At 36.4% G+C, this 17,669-nt stretch overlaps 1 protein-coding gene across 4 annotated transcripts in view; it reads right to left on the reverse strand.

The window, feature by feature from the left end:
• LOC306639994 (uncharacterized protein C1orf87) overlaps positions 1 to 17,669 on the reverse strand; it is an 86,159-nt gene that overhangs the window by 52,205 nt on the left and 16,285 nt on the right. For all 4 annotated transcript variants that reach the window (XM_079103766.1, XM_079103765.1, XM_079103767.1 and 1 more), the window contains exon 3: positions 15,739 to 15,967. In XM_079103766.1, the coding sequence (XP_078959892.1) occupies positions 15,739 to 15,967 (229 nt within the window). The remainder of the gene's footprint in view (positions 1 to 15,738; positions 15,968 to 17,669) is intronic.

Here is a 17,669-nt window from a genome sequence, read left to right on the forward strand (position 1 = left end):
GAAATGATGTTAGTAGAGAAATGACTACGTCAGTGTGTCCAAAACTTCCTCCCCAGTAAATTTTGCAGACAAAATCTGAATCCTGTTTTTTACTACTACCCTGGAATAAAAGAAATTTAATATTTAGTCCACAGAGCCATTTCACTCTGTTAAAAGATTTACTAAGGTCTTTCAGGCATATTGTTGAAAGCACAGTATGTTTCATTGCAAATTATTTGCAACATAAAATATTTCCATTTTTGGATTTATATACCTACAGTAAACACTTCTACTAGTTCCACTTTCTCAGATTCAACAAATGTAGAGGGAAAATATTTGCATCTGTACTTAATATGTGCAGACTTTTTCTTGTCATTTCCTAAAAAATATAACAACCATTTACATATTGACCTTGTATTAGGTATTTCAAGTAATCCAGAGAGGATTTAAAGTATACCGGAGGGTATAAGGATGTATCATGCAATTTTATATAAAAGACTTGAGCATCCTTGGATTTTCGTATCCTTGGGAGTCCTGGAATCAATACTTGGCAGTTACAGAGAGACGTCTGTACTTCATCATTCCAACAGAGTCAAGGTGCTTGTTAGCCTTCTTTGCCTTCGTTTAAATACCAAAATTGATTGAGTACTTTATCCTCAGCATTCTAGAAACAGGTGAACAAAGCAGGCAAAGTTCCTGTCCTCACAGGTCTTCTGGCCTAGATATCACAGACTGAATGTTATGTTCTCACTGACAGAAAAGGGAACATGCATTGTACTCTCATGAGTACTAAGAAGAATGGGTGTTGTGGACTTTAAATATTTTTTAAATTCTGAAATTATATTTGACATTATTTTTATGTGTATGTCTCTTCAGTAATATAATTCCCATGTGGGCCAGCACCCTGCCTTGTATCCCGCTGAGTCCCAGCATCAAAACCAGGGCTGAGTCTGTTGGATGAATAGAGAAACTGTCATGAAACAGTAGTGAGCCATTGGCGCCATGAGTTCCTGGTTTGCACCAACTGGGCCAGGCTTCAGATATCTCTCTTTACTAATACAAATCACCCTGGACTGCACCATTGTTTTTTAAAAACAGGAGTGTCCCCAAAGCGGCGAAGAAAATTAAATGGGAAATTCTGATCAAGGTTCATCAAGTTTCTGACCTTGGGAGCTGACAGAGCACCTACAAATTTCTGATATACAGGCTTCTCTCATTTGGTTTACTTGAATCACAAAATACTGCTTGGGGTTGTTGACAAAACAGCCTGAAGTGACTTTGATCAACAATAGTTTTGTGATGCTTGCTTAAAATAATTGGTACAAACAAAACAAAAATTAACACACATTTACTAACTCTCCTTGGGGGTGTTGAAACTTGCAAGTGTTGGAAGTGTAAACAAATCTTCTAAATATTGCTCATAATATAACAATTTTAAGTGGTTACATTGTGGAAGTCATGAATACTGGTCCTCTAAGGCAAGTGAGCACAACTATTAATTGTCTTAATATTGTGCCATGTATATCCCTGGCTGGGGAGGAAATTCCAGAAAGAGCGTCAAATGCAGATTTGAAGTTTTGTTTCTTAAACCACTTAGACCAAGTCTCTGATGTGTTCTAGAAAGCTGTCAAATGACTCAAAAAAGGGCATTGTTAATAAGGAAGGCAACTATGAGTAAGAAGCACATGAAAGTTGGTACTTTTTTTAAGAAATGTAAAATTCTTAAAAATTTCCAAATAATATTACATATAATGCATAATTTAAATATATGCTTTAAGCAGATTAATGCGCTGAATATTAATGTTTATCTTTTTAATATCTAATGAAAATTTTTATTTTGTTTACCTTTTAACTTTTTGAATAAGGAACTTTCAAACACACACAGAGAGAATAATGAAACTTCATAAAGTCACCACCATGCTTCAATTATCATTCAACAGCATTGTTTTATTTGCACCCATGTTACCCTCTGCCAGCCAGGAATGAAGTGAGCCCAGTCTGTTGGTTTATCCACACCATTTCAGCATGTTATTTATAAACCTGTGATTCTCAAAATGTGACCCTTGGTCCAGAAGCCTCAATCTCATTTGGGAACTTGTGAGACATAAGAACCACCCAGACCCACTGAATAAAATTTCTCAGGGTGAGGCCCCAAAATATGTTTTAATAAGCCTCCATTAATTCTGATGCATTAAAGGTAGGACTTCTTTTAAAATGCAACCATAGTAACATTATCGCACTTAAAAAATCATTATTAATAGTAATTCCTCATATCATCAAATACATAGTGTCCAAATCCCAATTATTTGGTAAATCTTATTTTTATAGTCTGTTTATTCAAAACAAGAACAAAATAATATCAGTATATTGTAATTGGTTGATAGCTCTGACATCTTTTAAAATTTCTATTTTTTCTCATCCCCTTTTTCCTTTTGCAACGTTTATTCTCTCAATTTATTTGCTGAAGAAGCTGTATTTTTTGCCATATTTGGTTTTACACAGTCTGTATTTCATTGTTTGCATCCCTAGGCAGTTTACCAAAATTTATCACATATACCAAAAATGGTAGTTAGATCTAGAGTCTTGATCATACTCAAATTCAATTTGTTCAGTAAGAATTTTTTTTTCATAAATGGTGTATTTCCCTGTAGAAGCAACAGGTGTCTGGTTATCTTTTTTTTTCACATTCACAGGTACGGATACTCATTGCTGAAGTCCTTTTTCTTGGGAGGAATGAAATTCTTATGTTATCATTTCTTCATATATTAACAGGAATGCGTCTCTAAACAGAAACTTCCCCTCTCCTTCTATCAAGACACAGTTTGCACAGGAAAATGTAGACTGAGTAAACACTTGTTTCTCTTATTTGTCAGTTTTAAAAAGAGTTTGTTCCCTAGCATTCTTCAGAGATAATTAATGAGGGTTTGTTTGTTTGTTTTTAAAGGTTCACTAGGAAAGTATAGATTGCTGTTAATTTTTTCATCAAAGCATACATTGTTCCACTTCTGACTGCTGGGGCCATCTTCAAGTTAGATTCTGAGGGTTTTTTGATAAATCATGAAAGCTCTTTGATATCATCACTGCTTCTAACTAGATGCTTCAGGCACAAAGCTAGAATCAGCTTCAGAATTTTACTGAACAGAATGCACATCTAGGGTTCTCATTGACATGTGGCAGATGCTACTACATGAGTAGATAGTGATAGGAAATACATGCTTTTACAGAATTCATACTGATATTTACAATTTAAATGTAGGATAGAGGGAGGCTGCGTTCCTTGTCGCTCTGCAACGCCGGATTCAAGAAGAGGATATCTGTTTTTCCGTGAGGCAGTTTTTGCTGCTTATCGATCCCCTGCTCTTTACCCCATTTGTCTGCTGTGATCACCTGCAATCTGCCAGCATATCGACGCCTTTTTTGAGAGCAGATTGCTCACTGTAAGGTGTTTATCATCTGCCATTTGCCTGCCTCTCACCTGTCCATCGCCTGCCTTACCCCTATCCATCATCCAACGCTCGAGGTTCACCTCCCGATCATTCGACAGCTGCCAGCAGATTGACCGCAAACCGCCAGTGGAGAACCAGCTGCCTGCTGCTGCCTGGAAGTTCACTGTTACAGTACCTGCAGGATTGATTACACGTGGCTGCCGCCATTTTGAGACAACAGCCAGGCCCTGTGACCCCTGGCCAGACTGACTGAGTCCCGTCTCCAGGATCTCTCAGCCCATCCGATCATTCCCTGCCTCTGGGGCCCTCACATCAACTGACTGCTCCCTGCTGCCAGGACCCCCAGACCAACTGACTGTGCCCTATCACCGGGAACCCAGACCAAATGATTGCACCCGGCCTCCTGGATCCCACAACCACACCAAACACACCCGACCTCCAGGACCACTGCGGGACCAACTGCATCCTGTCTCCAGGACCTCCAGCTGACCACGTCCACCCCTGAGCTGCAGCTCCCCATTTGCCAACACACTTGGAAGCCAGAGCAGCCATCTTGGATAATCCTGGAAGCTGTAGCTCCGATCTTCGGGTGGGGCAAATCCCATCCTGAGACGCCTGCTGGAGGCTTGAAGCTCATTGTCAGGTACCTCTCATACATCAGGCTACTGAACACTGGGAGGTTTCATTAGTATATGACTATTATACAGTAGATTTTTTTTTCTCCTTTTTTAAAAAAAAAATTAAGTTTTTATTTCTTTATGTTTCTTGCTTTCTTTTCCTTCTGTTTACCTGTTCCCTCAGAGTCGCTTACTCCCTTATTACATGATGTTATTGTCCCCATAGGGGCTATTTGGTCTAGGATTGCATAGTGTCTGATTTGGGTACTGCTAATATTGATCTCCCCTTAAAGAAAGGGTTTCGGACACCTATAGGGCCACTATAAGCCTATAGGGGGAAAACTGCAAACCCCAGATCTGCAGCGCTAGAGGGGAAGATACATGAACAACATGAAAAAACAAGGGAAGAAAATGATCCAAACAAATCTAGATTCTATAGTAATAGAATCCAATGACAGTATGGTAGAAGAAATGTCAGAAAAGGACTTCAGATTATACATGATTAAGATGATTCGCGAAGCAAAGAATGAGATAAGAGAGCAAATGCAGGCAATGAATGATAATACCAATAAGCTGAAAGAGCACCTGCAGGAAGCAAAATATCATTTCAACAAAGAGATAGAGATTCTCAAAAAAAACCAAACGGAAATCCTTGAAATGAAGGAGACAATAAACCAAATAAAAAACTCAATGGAAAGCATTACCAACAGACTAGACCACTTGGAAGACAGAACCTCAGACAATGAAGACAAAACATTTAATCTTGAAAATAAAGTTGCCCAAACAGAGAAGATGGTAAGAAATCATGAACAGAATCTCCAAGAACTATGGGACATCATGAAAAGACCAAATTTAAGAATTATTGGGATTGAGGAAGGCACAGAGATACAAACCAAAGGAATGAACAACCTATTCAGTGAAATAATATCAGAAAATTTCCCAAACCTGAAGAATGAGATGGAAAATCAAATACAAGAGGCTTACAGAACACCAAATGCACAGAATCACAACAGATCCACACCAAGGCACATTATAATGAAAATGCCTAACATTCAAAATAAAGATAGGATTTTGAAGGCTGTGAGAGAAAAGCATCAGATTACATATAGGGGGAGACCAATACGGATAGCAGCTGACTTCTCAACCCAGACTCTAAAAGCTAGAAGGGCCTAGAACAACATATTTCAAGCTCTGAAAGAACATGGTTGCCAACCAAGAATCCTATACCCAGCAAAACTAACCTTCAGATTTGAAGATGAAATAAAATCCTTCCATGATAAACAAAAGTTAAAATAATTTACAAATAGAAAGCCTGCACTACAGAATGTTCTCAACAAACATTTTCCATGAGGAGGAAATGAAAAACAACAATGTAGATCAGCAAAGGGAGGAACTACCTTAGAGAAAAACCACTCAAAGGAGAAACCAAGCCAACTTAAAAACCAAAGATAAGCCAAATGACTGGCAATACAAATCATTTCTCAATAATAACCCTGAATGTTAATGGCCTCAACTCCTCAATCAAAAGACATAGACTGGCAGAATGGATTAAAAAGAAAGACCCAACAATATGCTGCCTGCAAGAGACTCATCTCATAGAAAAAGACATCCACAGACTAAAGGTGAAAGGATGGGAAAAAACCTACCACGCACATGGAACCAGTAAAAAAGCGGGGGTTTCCATCCTTATATCAGATAAAGTGGACTTCAAGCCAAAGTTAGTCAGAAGGGATAAAGAAGGACATTTCATACTGCTTAAGGGAACCATAAATCAGGAAGACATAACAATAGTAAATATTTATGCCCCAAACAATGGTGCATCCCTGTACATCAAACAAATCCTTCTCAATTTCAAGAAACACATAGACCACAACACAATAATTCTGGGCAACTTTAACGCACCGCTGTCACCACTGGAACAAAATCCAACCAAAGAAACCATAGAACTCAATAACACAATCAATAAACTAGACTTAATAGACATATATAGAATATTCCATCCATCAACGAGCGGATACACTTTCTTCTCAGCAGCACATGGAACCTTCTCGAAAATAGACCATATGTTATGCCACAAAGCAGCCCTTAGGAAATGAAAAAAAAATAGAGATACTGCCTTGTGTTCTATCAGATTGTAATGGACTGAGAGTAGAAATCAATGACAAAGTAAAAAAAGGAAATTACTCCAACACTTGGAGATTAAATAATATGCTATTGAATGAAACATGAATAACAAAAAACATCAGGGAGGAGATTAAAAAATTCTTAGAGGTCAATGAGAATGATGATACAACATATCAAAATCTCTGGGACACTATGAAAGCGGTACTAAGAGGAAAATTCATTGCATGGAGCACATTCCAGAAAAGAATGAAAAGTCAACAATTAAATGACCTAACATTACAGCTCAAAGCCCTAGAAAAAGAAGAACAGAATAACAGAAAAAGTACTAGAAGACAGGAAATAATTAAAATCAGAGCTGAAATCAATGAAATTGAAACAAAAGAAACTATTCAAAAAATTGACATAACAAAAATTTGGTTCTTTGAGAAAATAAACAAAATAGATAAACCCTTAGCCACACTAACAAAGAGAAGGAGAGAGAAGACTCAAATTACTAAAATACATGATGCAAAAGGAAATATCACGACAGACACCACTGAGATACAGAACATAATGAGAAGCTACTTTGAAAATCTGTATTCCAACAAAATAGAAAGTACTGAAGACATTGACAAATTTCTAGAGACATATGCTCCTCCCAAACTGAATCAGGAGGACATACACGATTTAAACAGATCAATATCAAGCAATGAAATAGAAGAAGCCATTAAAAATCTACCATCCAAGAAAAGCCCAGGACCAGACAGATTCTCAGCCGAGTTCTACAAGACCTTCAAAGAAGAACTCATTCCAATACTTCTCAAAGTATTCCAGGAAATAGAAAAGGAGGGTACCCTACCAAACTCATTCTATGAAACTAATATCACCCTCATACCCAAACCAGGAAAAGACACATCAAGGAAAGAAAATTTTAGACCAATATCTTTGATGAATATAGATGCTAAGATCCTTAACAAAATATTGGCAAATCGTATCCAAAAACATATTAAGAAAATTGTGCACCACGATCAAGTGGGGTTCATTCCTGGAATGCAAGGATGGTTTAACATCCGTAAATCAATAAATGTAATCCATCATGTCAATAGACTTAAGGATAAGAATCATATGGTTATTTCAATTGACACAGAAAAAGCATTTGACAATATACAACACCCCTTCATGCTGAAAACACTAGAAAAAATAGGGATAGTAGGAACATACTTCAACATTGTAAAGGCTGTTTATGCTAAGCCCATGGCCAACATCATTCTTAATGGAGAAAAACTGAAACCATTCCCTTTAAAATCAGGAACAAGACAGGGATGTCCTCTTTCACCACTTCTATTCAACATTGTCCTCGAAACTCTAGCCAGAGCAATTAGGCAGACTAATGAAATTAAAGGGATACGAATAGGAAAAGAGGAACTTAAGCTGTCACTATTTGTGGATGACATGATTCTATATTTAGAGGATCCAAAAACCTCCTCCAGAAAACTTCTAGACCTCATCAATGAATTCAGCAAAATAGCAGGTTATAAAATCAACATGCATAAATCTATAGCATTTTTATACGCAAGTGATGAAACAGCTGAAAGGGAAATGAGGAAAACAACTCCATTTGCAATAGTCTCAAAAAAAATAAAATACTTGGGCATCAATCTAACCAAAGAGGTAAAAGATCTCTACAATGAAAACTACAAAACATTGAAGAAAGAAATTGTGGAAGACCTTAGAAGATGGAAAGATCTCCCATGTTCTTGGATAGGCAGAATTAATATTGTCAAAATGGTCATACTACCAAAAGTGCTATACAGGTTCAATGCAATTCCAAGTAAAATCCCAATGACGTATCTCACAGAAATAGAGCAAGCAATCATGAAATTCATCTGGAAGAATAAGAAACCCAGAATAGCTAAAGCAATCCTTAGCGGGAAGAATGAAACAGGGGGTATCGCAATACCAGAACTTCAACTATACTACAAAGCAATAGTAACAAAAACAGCATGGTACTGGCACCAAAATAGACAGGTAGATCAATGGTACAGAATAGAGGACATGGACACAAACCCAAATAAATACAATTTTCTAATACTAGACAAAGGTGCCAAAAATATGCAATGGAGAAACGATAGCCTCTTCAACAAATGGTGCTGGGAAAACTGGAAATCCATATGCAATAGAATGAAACTAAACCCCTATCTCTCACCCTGCACAAAACTCAACTCACAATGGATCGAGGACCTTGAAATCAGACCAGAGACCCTGCATCTTATAGAAGAAAAAGTAGGTCCAAATCTTCACCTTGTTGGCTTAGGATCAGACTTCCTTAACAGGACTCTCATAGCACAAGAAATAAAAGCAAGAATCAATAACTGGGATAGATTCAAACTAAATAGCTTTCTCTCAGCAAAGGAAACTATCAGCAATGCGAAGGGAGAGCCTACAGAGTGGGAGAATATCTTTCCCTCTCATACTTCAGATAGAGCACTAATTTCCAGAATATATAAAGAACTCAAAAAACTCTACACTAAGAATACAAAAAACACAATCAACAAATGGGCTAAGGAAATGAACAGACACTTCACAGAAGAAGATGTACAAGCAATCAACAGATATATGAAAAAATGTTCACCATCTTTAGTAATAAGAGAAATGCAAATCAAAACTACACTAAGATTCCATCTCACCCCAATTAGAATGGCGATTATCAAGAACACAAGCAACAATAGGTGTTGGAGAGGATGTGGGGAAAAAGGTATACTCATACATTGCTGGTGGGGCTGCAAATTAGTGCAGCCACTCTGGAAAGCAGTGTGGAGATTCCTTAGAAAACTTGGAATGGACCTACCATTTGACCCAGCTATCCCACTCCTTGGCCTATACCCAAAGGACTTAAAATCAGCACACTACAGAGATACAGCCACATCAATGTTCATAGTGGCTCAATTCACAATAGCCAGACTATGGAACTAACCTAGATGCCCTTCAATTGATGAATGGATAAAGAAACTGTGGTATATATATACAATGGAATATTACTCAGCTATAAAGAATAATAAAATTATGGCATTTGCAGGCAAATGGATGAAATTGGAGAATATCATGTTAAGTGAGATAAGCCAATCTCAAAAATCCAAAAGAGGAATGATCTCACTGATAAGCGGATGATGACACTTAATGGGGGGTGGGAGTGGGACAAGAATGGAGGAAGAAGGGAAAAGAGAGGTGGGAGGGGTGGGGGGGAAGGAAAAAAATAATGGAATGAATCAAACATCATTACTCTATGTAAATTTATGAATATGCAAATGGTATGCTGTTACTCCATGTACAAACAGAAACAATATGTATCCCATTTGTTTACAATAAAAATAAATTAAAAATAAATAAATAAATAATTAAATGCAGGATATAGGAATTTTATATAATCTCATCAATACTATATCTATATTTTATTTCTTCTATACTAAAAACCCCAACTTCAAAACATTCCAAGATAATGACTCACTTTCTCCCATAATGTATATACAGAGCAATGAGAATAACATAGTAGTTCTGAAAACATTTAAAGATTTTTTAAAAAATATATTTACTGCAAATATATAATGCTTCTAGGGACATACAGTGAAGTCATATTCCAAAGTCATTTACAATAATTCCATTCTGTTTGGTTTTACTGCCAATTAACTGGGTTCATGCAGTGGCCACTTTTCAAGGTAGCCCGAGTAGAACAGCCTCTGGGTTTCATGTCCTCATGTAGTCTCCCCTGACCCCCACCATTCAAGTAGGATTAGCCTATGTTACTAGCAGAATAGAGAGGGAGTGAGTCGTGTTACTTCTGATATCAGGTCATAAATGATGTGGCTTCTAATATGATTGTGTACACTTTCTCTTCCTCTTCTTTATTGGACAATTTACAATCAAGGGAGCCACCTGATGTCTTTGAAAGAGGCCCAAATAGAGAAAAAGTGAAATCTCTGGCTACAGTTGTCAAGTGCCTAAAACCTCTGTCAACAGCCATGAGCAAGCTTGAAGTGGATCCTCAGCCCTGGTGGAACCTTCAGAGGACTACCTTGCTAGGGGACATTGGGAATAAAATCTCATGAGATTTTGAGCCAAAATCACTCATCTAAGCTGTATTTGAATTCTTATCCTGCAAAAACAGATGAGAAAAAATATATGTTTATTGATTTAAATGGTAGCTTTTGAGGCAATTTGTTATGCAGCAGCAATAGACAACTAAACAAATTGATTTATTTTATTTATTTTTAGGAATTGATTTTGTTAACATTAAATTTTGTTTTATAAATAGGCAAAATATTTATGTTCTAATACACTGAACACAAGATTTATTCAGAAAAGTGCTTTCTATTTTTGACCCCTCAATTACGTTCCATCTATTCCTAAGAATAGATAACTACTTTTTACAAAAATCTCTTGGGGATGTGGTTCAGTAGTAGAGCACCTTGCCTAGCATGCTTGGGAGTCTGGGTTTATTTCCTAGCACTGCAAAAATCAATCAATGAAACAAACATAACAAAACAAAAAACCCTCCATAGCCAAAAAACCAAACCAAACAAACAAAAATCAAAGATTTTAATTCCTTCATTAAAAAAAAATAAGGAATAGATAGATAGATATTAGGTATAGATAGATTCTTGGTAGTGAAATCTATATATTTTTGTCTGCTTTTACTCAAATAATGATAAATGTAGTTATTTTATACAGTGATTTATGGCAGTATTCATATATATGTATGTATTCACAATTTCTTTTTATAGTTTCATAGTACTCCATATATGGATGTATCTTTGTTTATTCAGCTATTCCTTATTGATGAGCATTTAAATTGTTTAGTTTTTGGTGTAACAAGTAATGTTGCAATGAACACCTTCTGAATGGAACCTCTAATAATTTTCCATTGTTTCTTTATGATAGATTTCTGAAAGGGCAATTTTCATGCCAAATACTAAATGCATTGTCATGTTTTCTTCCAAAGTGGTTGTTCCATCTAAATTTCCTTTATTATTGCAACAGAGTGTCTCTTTGCCCACAGCCTTTAAACAAGGCATGCTATCTTCTTCTGGATTTTTCCAGTAAGAAAATTGTATTTTAGGTTTGAATTAATTTATGTTCCTTTTATTAAGAGCAAAACTATAGTTTTTGGTAAGTCGAAGAACCATTTACACTTATTTTTCTGTAATCTGTTCATTTTGCCTATTTTTCTAATAGGTTAATCTCCTTTTCCACATAGAAGATTCTATGTGTTAGGTATATGTTTTATCATGATATCAATGACAGATTTCTCCACAGTTTTTCAGGTGTTGATACTTTGCTTACAGTGGTTTTGTCCATAAGTAAATAGTGAAAGATTTCAGTCTTTTTCTGAGGATATGTGCATTATGAGTCTTAGTTAAGAAAATTCTCCTTCAGCCCAGGAGATAGAGGAAATAGCCATGTTTACTATTTATGCTACTTGTAGTTTTATTTTTTTACACCTAAATCTCAGATCCATTTGGAGTATATTGTAGGACACATTCCATATATGTATGACATATGACATATGAGGAATAGACCCAATTTAAATTTTCTATGTGACTTTCCAATAATCTCAGTATCACTTATTAAAAAGTCTCCTTTCCCTATTTGTTTGTGGTATAAACATTACCATACACAAAGTTACAATATGTAGATTTTTCTTTGGAATTCTATAGGTCTTCAATTTATATGCCATATGTATACCAACTGCTGACCCATTGGTGTTGTGCTTGGCCACGTGATAGATTGATGGCTTTAACCAACAATATGTTAGTGGGTATGACATAAGCAAAGACTTTAAATGCACTTGACTAGTTGAATTTGTTATCTTGAAATGTTTCTGTCACCATGAGACAAACGTGCTTTGAGGGACCCACTGGATTCAGAATAATAAAAACAACAAACTTGAACCAATTGAACTGTTACAGCCAAGCTTAGACAAACCCAATTTGAGATCAGTAAAAAAACCTAGACAAACCCAATTGAGGTCAGTAAAAGCTGCCTTGGCTCATGTCTTTGAATATGAGCATACACTATTATTGTTATAAACCACTGAGTACTGGGTGATTTGTTACACAGCAGTTTTGATTGTAATAGCTAGCCAAGACAGATAAGGAGGTTTAGAGAAAAGAAAACAGTTTAAAGATCATTGAAGTCACTGGTGTGATAGATTGGTGGTTTAACTAGGGTGATGATAGAAGAAACAAATGAAAGAAGACATTCTGAGAGACATGAAGGTGGAATAATTGAAGACTCAGTGATTGGTTGGACATCAGAGTGAGGGAGAGAGAGAAGGAATGTATGCCCAGGTTTCTTACTGGTGCCAATGGAGGAGTGGTGGGATGATTCCGTGAGACACGAACTACAAAAGGAAGAACAGAATCGCAGGTTCTGCTTGGCATGTGAATACACGGCCAGGCAGGAGGGTCCTTGACCTCTGCCTGTTTATCTGTTCCATGTGCTTCTTCTGACCTCACGGGAGCATAATGAGGAAAATACATGCCGAAGGGTTTTGAAAAGCATGCCCCGAAACTGAACTATGAACTACTAAAATTAAAGCACACTTTTATGTTCATACTGACAGATGCAAAAATCATGATCAAGTTTTATTTTTGAAACTTACTGAGTTTGTTGCTAGTCACACTTTCTTTTTTATATTTCTGAGAGAAGGCAGAGCTAATGATTCTGACAAACAATATAACAATATATACATCTTCAAAGACTCACCCTTAAGGAGCAGAATCTGGAGGAGAACATCCTAGGGATGATGGGAAGAGAAAATAAGCTCTCTTCTCCTGAACCTTAGACAAATCACTGAAGCCCTCTGAGACTCTTATTTTTTATTTGTGAAATCAAGCTTTGTACTTGTTAATCTATAAAATACCTTATTGTTCTCATATACATTAAATGGATTTTTGTGTCTTTTTGACTTTATTTACCTCCTACCAATGATAGTCATTGAACTTAATCTGTTATTTCACACTTGCCCATCCTCACTCATGTTAGCTCAGTCTTTATCAGCAACTTCACTTTTGGAGCAAATTCAGCCAGTCCAGATTGTCTGTTATGTCCCAGGCAGGAAACTTATTTTCATCTATGTGTGAGTGATAAGGATCTAGAAGGAGTTCTGATTGGTTTGCTTCTGTAACTGCAGCAGGATTCCATTTACCACTTAGTCAAGGTGGTAATGAGGGTCTCTGTAGCCTGCGACTGCGGTAGCCATCTGGCAGGCCAGCATTCCAGGCCCGCCTGGCAGACAGAACCAATTAGTCAGTCCCCATTCTTCCCATGAGGCCTTCCTGAATTCAGTGGTTAGGTGTTAGCCCTGCTTAGCCTCCCACAAAACCCTGATGAGTTCTGAGAGGGGAGAGGTTAAATCACCTCTCTCTATTACCACAGAGCCAGCAAAGATTCCAGATCATGGAGGTCCAAGAACTGCTCACCCAATGAACATTCTGCCCATTGCAATGGTGGATGCAGAATCCATGGCAGGAATGGCAGGTGAATATATTAGGAGTGTCAAGAAATGAATTTCCATTTGTAAGAGGAAAATTAGAATTGACTTAAATAGCCTTAAGGGACATATTAAATCAACCATATTATATCCATATAGAGGAACAGATGCAATTTAGTGATTCAGGACCTACTACCTGGGCTTGAATTGCGGCTTTGTCACTAGTTAGCCTTATGACTTTAGGAAGCCACTTGACCTTTTGTTATTCAGTTTCCTTATCCATGAACTAAAGATAATAAGCATTCCTATCTCACCAGGTGCTTGGAAATAGTAAATTAGTTAATATATGTAAAGAGCTTAGAATAGTGCCTGGCACGTAGTAACTGCTATCTAAGTGTTAGTTCTGAATATGACTCTCACAGAGTCATTAAAGATGATACGTAGGATGAATTTTTTTTTTTTTTTTTTTCATTCTGAGGACAGAATTCTTTACCTGAAGTGAATTGAGCAGGATAACAAAGAAAATACACATGATGATGATTCTCATTCTGTATCTATGCAGGGAGGAAAGAAGAGAAATCAAGGGCAATTAAACCACTAGTTTTCTTTGATTGAGTTTTATTTCCTTCTGTTCTCCAGAATTCCTGCATGATTGTGTAATATTTTATAATTAGAAAGAGCAATTCAAAATTCAAGTAAAGAAGAAGAAAAAAGAAGACGACCTGGGAAAACACCTTATCTGCGCCTGAGTCACTTTAATTTTTTGAATCTCTGTTTTATCATCCACATCACAACAATGAAAATAATAGTGCCACCTATCTCATAGGGTTGATTCCAAAGAACAAATAGTAAAATTTATGTGCAAGCAATCAGTCAATAATAAGTGCTTTATAATTGTAATCTTATTGGTTATCCTTGGGAAGTAACAGAAACAACAAGAAATATATCAATGTCAGAGTAAAATTTGGGGTTACAACACAGAAGTCTTTAGAAGTTCACACTGGATTATTTCACCTTTCCAAATTCATTATCTCCTGCTCTAAGAAGGCACTAACTTCAAGGATTCATCCTGGGAAAGCCAAAAACAAAAAAACATAACTCATTAAATGGAGACCAGGAGGCCTGGGTTCCACCCTAGGCTATGCCACTAACATTCTGGGCAAGTCACTTTTATAAATGGACTTCAGTGTTGAACTAGACCTTGTTGAGTATCATCTGAAGTCCATTAGTGGGCTGTACACTACTCCAGATGTGCAATCCTTTGCATGGTTCTTATGAACAAAAGATCACAAATTCCCAGGTATTCCTTTTCTGATATGAATAAAGAGTAGATAGTATCTCAGTGATTTTAAAAGGGCTATTAAAATTTTAAACTAAAAATAGTTATGTTAGAGTTTGCTGCAGACTCTAATCAGTATTCTACTAAAATATCTGGCTGTCACTTAGTGCTTGGCAGCATTGCAAAACTCCTACTCTATGTATCTGTTTAATTGCAATTTCAGCAATTTTTGGAAATGGTACTTTGTTATCAATGAATCATTAGTTTTGTCTTGACTTAGATCCAGTTTTCAATTGCTGCTCTACTTGCTTTTTAATTACAAATTACTAATCATTTAGATTCATCATTATCAAGTCAGTTTGTTATGGATTGTTTGGTTGATTGTTAACAGCATGCGGCGATACATATTTTTATCAAGATAGTTTTTGGCCTATAATTTTTTGATATTTAGACATGGTTGAATTGGATTTTGAAAATAAATTATCTGTTCCTGTAATGTGAAAGCAGACAGACCCTGCTCCTCCAGCAGACCAGAACGTTGCACAGATAGTGACATTTAATCACTGTAGTTATTACTGAATATCACTGATTTAGCTACAGGCCAAGTAGGTTGACCAACTCAACTGGTGGTCAAGAAAGATGCAATATACAGATGATCTTGAAATTCATTTTCAGATGGAAAAAGTAAAGATTCTAATTTCCATTTTATATAAAACATATTAATTTTTATTTGTACAACAAGTGTGTGTTTGTGTGAACCTATGCTTTCATCTCTGTTTTCCTAGTAAATTATAAAGAAAAGCTTGGGAATTTCTCGTTACTCACTTTGCCATCCAGGAATTTGCCACAGTATGTTCCTGTTAGGAGATCCTGGTGGTTCTCTGGTTTCTGACTGTTTGCTGGGTGCTTGCCCTCTTCCACATCATCTGGGTTATCCTTGGTTTGTTGATCAGAGGGGTCATTGGGAGCTGGTGCGTCCCTACTCATCTGCCTCCCACTACCAGACCTGGGGTTCTGGAGTGCTGTTTCAGTTTCCAGGGTCTCATCCTGCTTGCTGTGAAGAAAGAGTTTTGCACTTCGTTACTCAGGGGACAGGTTCCTCAAGCATTAGGGTGGCATGAGAAACAGAAGGTGTTAGTCCAGTGGCCTGAGCATCCTTAAGAGGGCAGAGTGGAATGCAGATGTAAATGTTGGTTATTTGTCCATGGATCATTTCCCATAGAGACTGTGCTATTGTCTTTTCAGATTTCATGTTTTCCCTCCCCACTTCCTCATAAAGATCATTCATCCATCTTCTTCCGGCCCTTACAGGAAGCTGTAAACAGTGTGAAAAATGGCCCTGAAGGTTATTAAATTTCTCAATTACAAATCTAACAGGTATTTTCAGCCTTTGCAACTAGAAAAGGAAGAAAGTCAGCACAATTTGCCAGGCCCAGCTCTACAGTCTCTCCTCAGAGGCCTGACATGGAGATTTCTTTTTCTTTCAGTACTCTTCCATCTGAATTTAATATGTAGCAGAAAAGAAAAAGAAAAAGAAATTGAAGGAATGTTTTTAAAAAGTATGTAAATAACAGACAAAATTAACAAAGAGCCAACCTTGTTTAATAACTAAAGACTTATGAATCAAAACAATAACACCATTTTAAATATAGAAAATGTCTCAGAAAATAAGAAACTTAAGTGCTAATGTCACATAAATAGACGTAATTCTTGAAGTGGGTGACTTTAAAAGATTCCTTAAGAGTCAGATAGCTGAACTTTTTTGATAAAGTAGATCAATTTTTGTGAATGTGTACTAAAAAAAAAATGCATAAGAAGAAATTAAAAAACTTGAAATACTTAGTAATGCTTGGATGAAATGCTTAGTAATGCATAGTCTATTCTATGATTAAAATACTTATGAATAATTTTAGTGACACGAATAAATGCCCAGGCATAAAATAAGTGAACAATATGATTATTTCAACCAAATAAAATGTATGTAAGCAATGTGTGGATTATTAAGTCTAGAAAAATGTATGCCAGAGATTAAGAGTAAGTATCTCTGAGTGGTAGAACTTGGGGTATTACATTGCACTTTAACACATTATATCATATTATATCTTATAATATTATTATTATAAATTTCTGCATGAGAAAATGTCATTTTACAACCATTAAAAATAAAATTCAAGGTAGCTATACCTTCCAACAGAAGGCTAAGTTCTAGAAGTTCTTACTGATATGGTGGAAAGGATCCATTTTAAAGCACAGTATGTTATCTGAGCATAAAACTTTTGCTGTAGTATTTGCTGATTTGAATAATGTCAAACTAGAGGATTTGAACATATATGTGTATGTGTGTGTGTGTACATATATATATGTGTATATATATATATATATATATATATATACATTTTTTTTATGTCCATCCTGTTATAGTAGTGGTAGCATAGAAGAAATGCTGGGACTGGGGTTGTAGCTCAGTGGTACAGCACTTGCCTGGCATGTGTGAGGCCCTGAGTTCAATCTTCAGCACCACATATAAATAAATTAATTAAATAAAGATCCACTGACAACTAAAAAAAAATGAAATGCTGGCTTAAGAAAAAACTCTGATGGAAAGCATGTTTATGGAGGGAAGAGGGCTCCCTAAAGGGAGATTAAAATGAAATTTCCAGTAAGGTAGGAGGGAAACCGAGTGAGTCGGGGTTTAGCAGCCAAGTAAAGAGGATGTTTCCACGGAGAGGGAATAGACAAAAGTTTCCAACACTGAT

This window comes from Sciurus vulgaris (genome assembly GCF_902686455.1).
Source record: "Sciurus vulgaris genome assembly, chromosome: 1".
Taxonomy (NCBI): domain Eukaryota; kingdom Metazoa; phylum Chordata; class Mammalia; order Rodentia; family Sciuridae; genus Sciurus; species Sciurus vulgaris.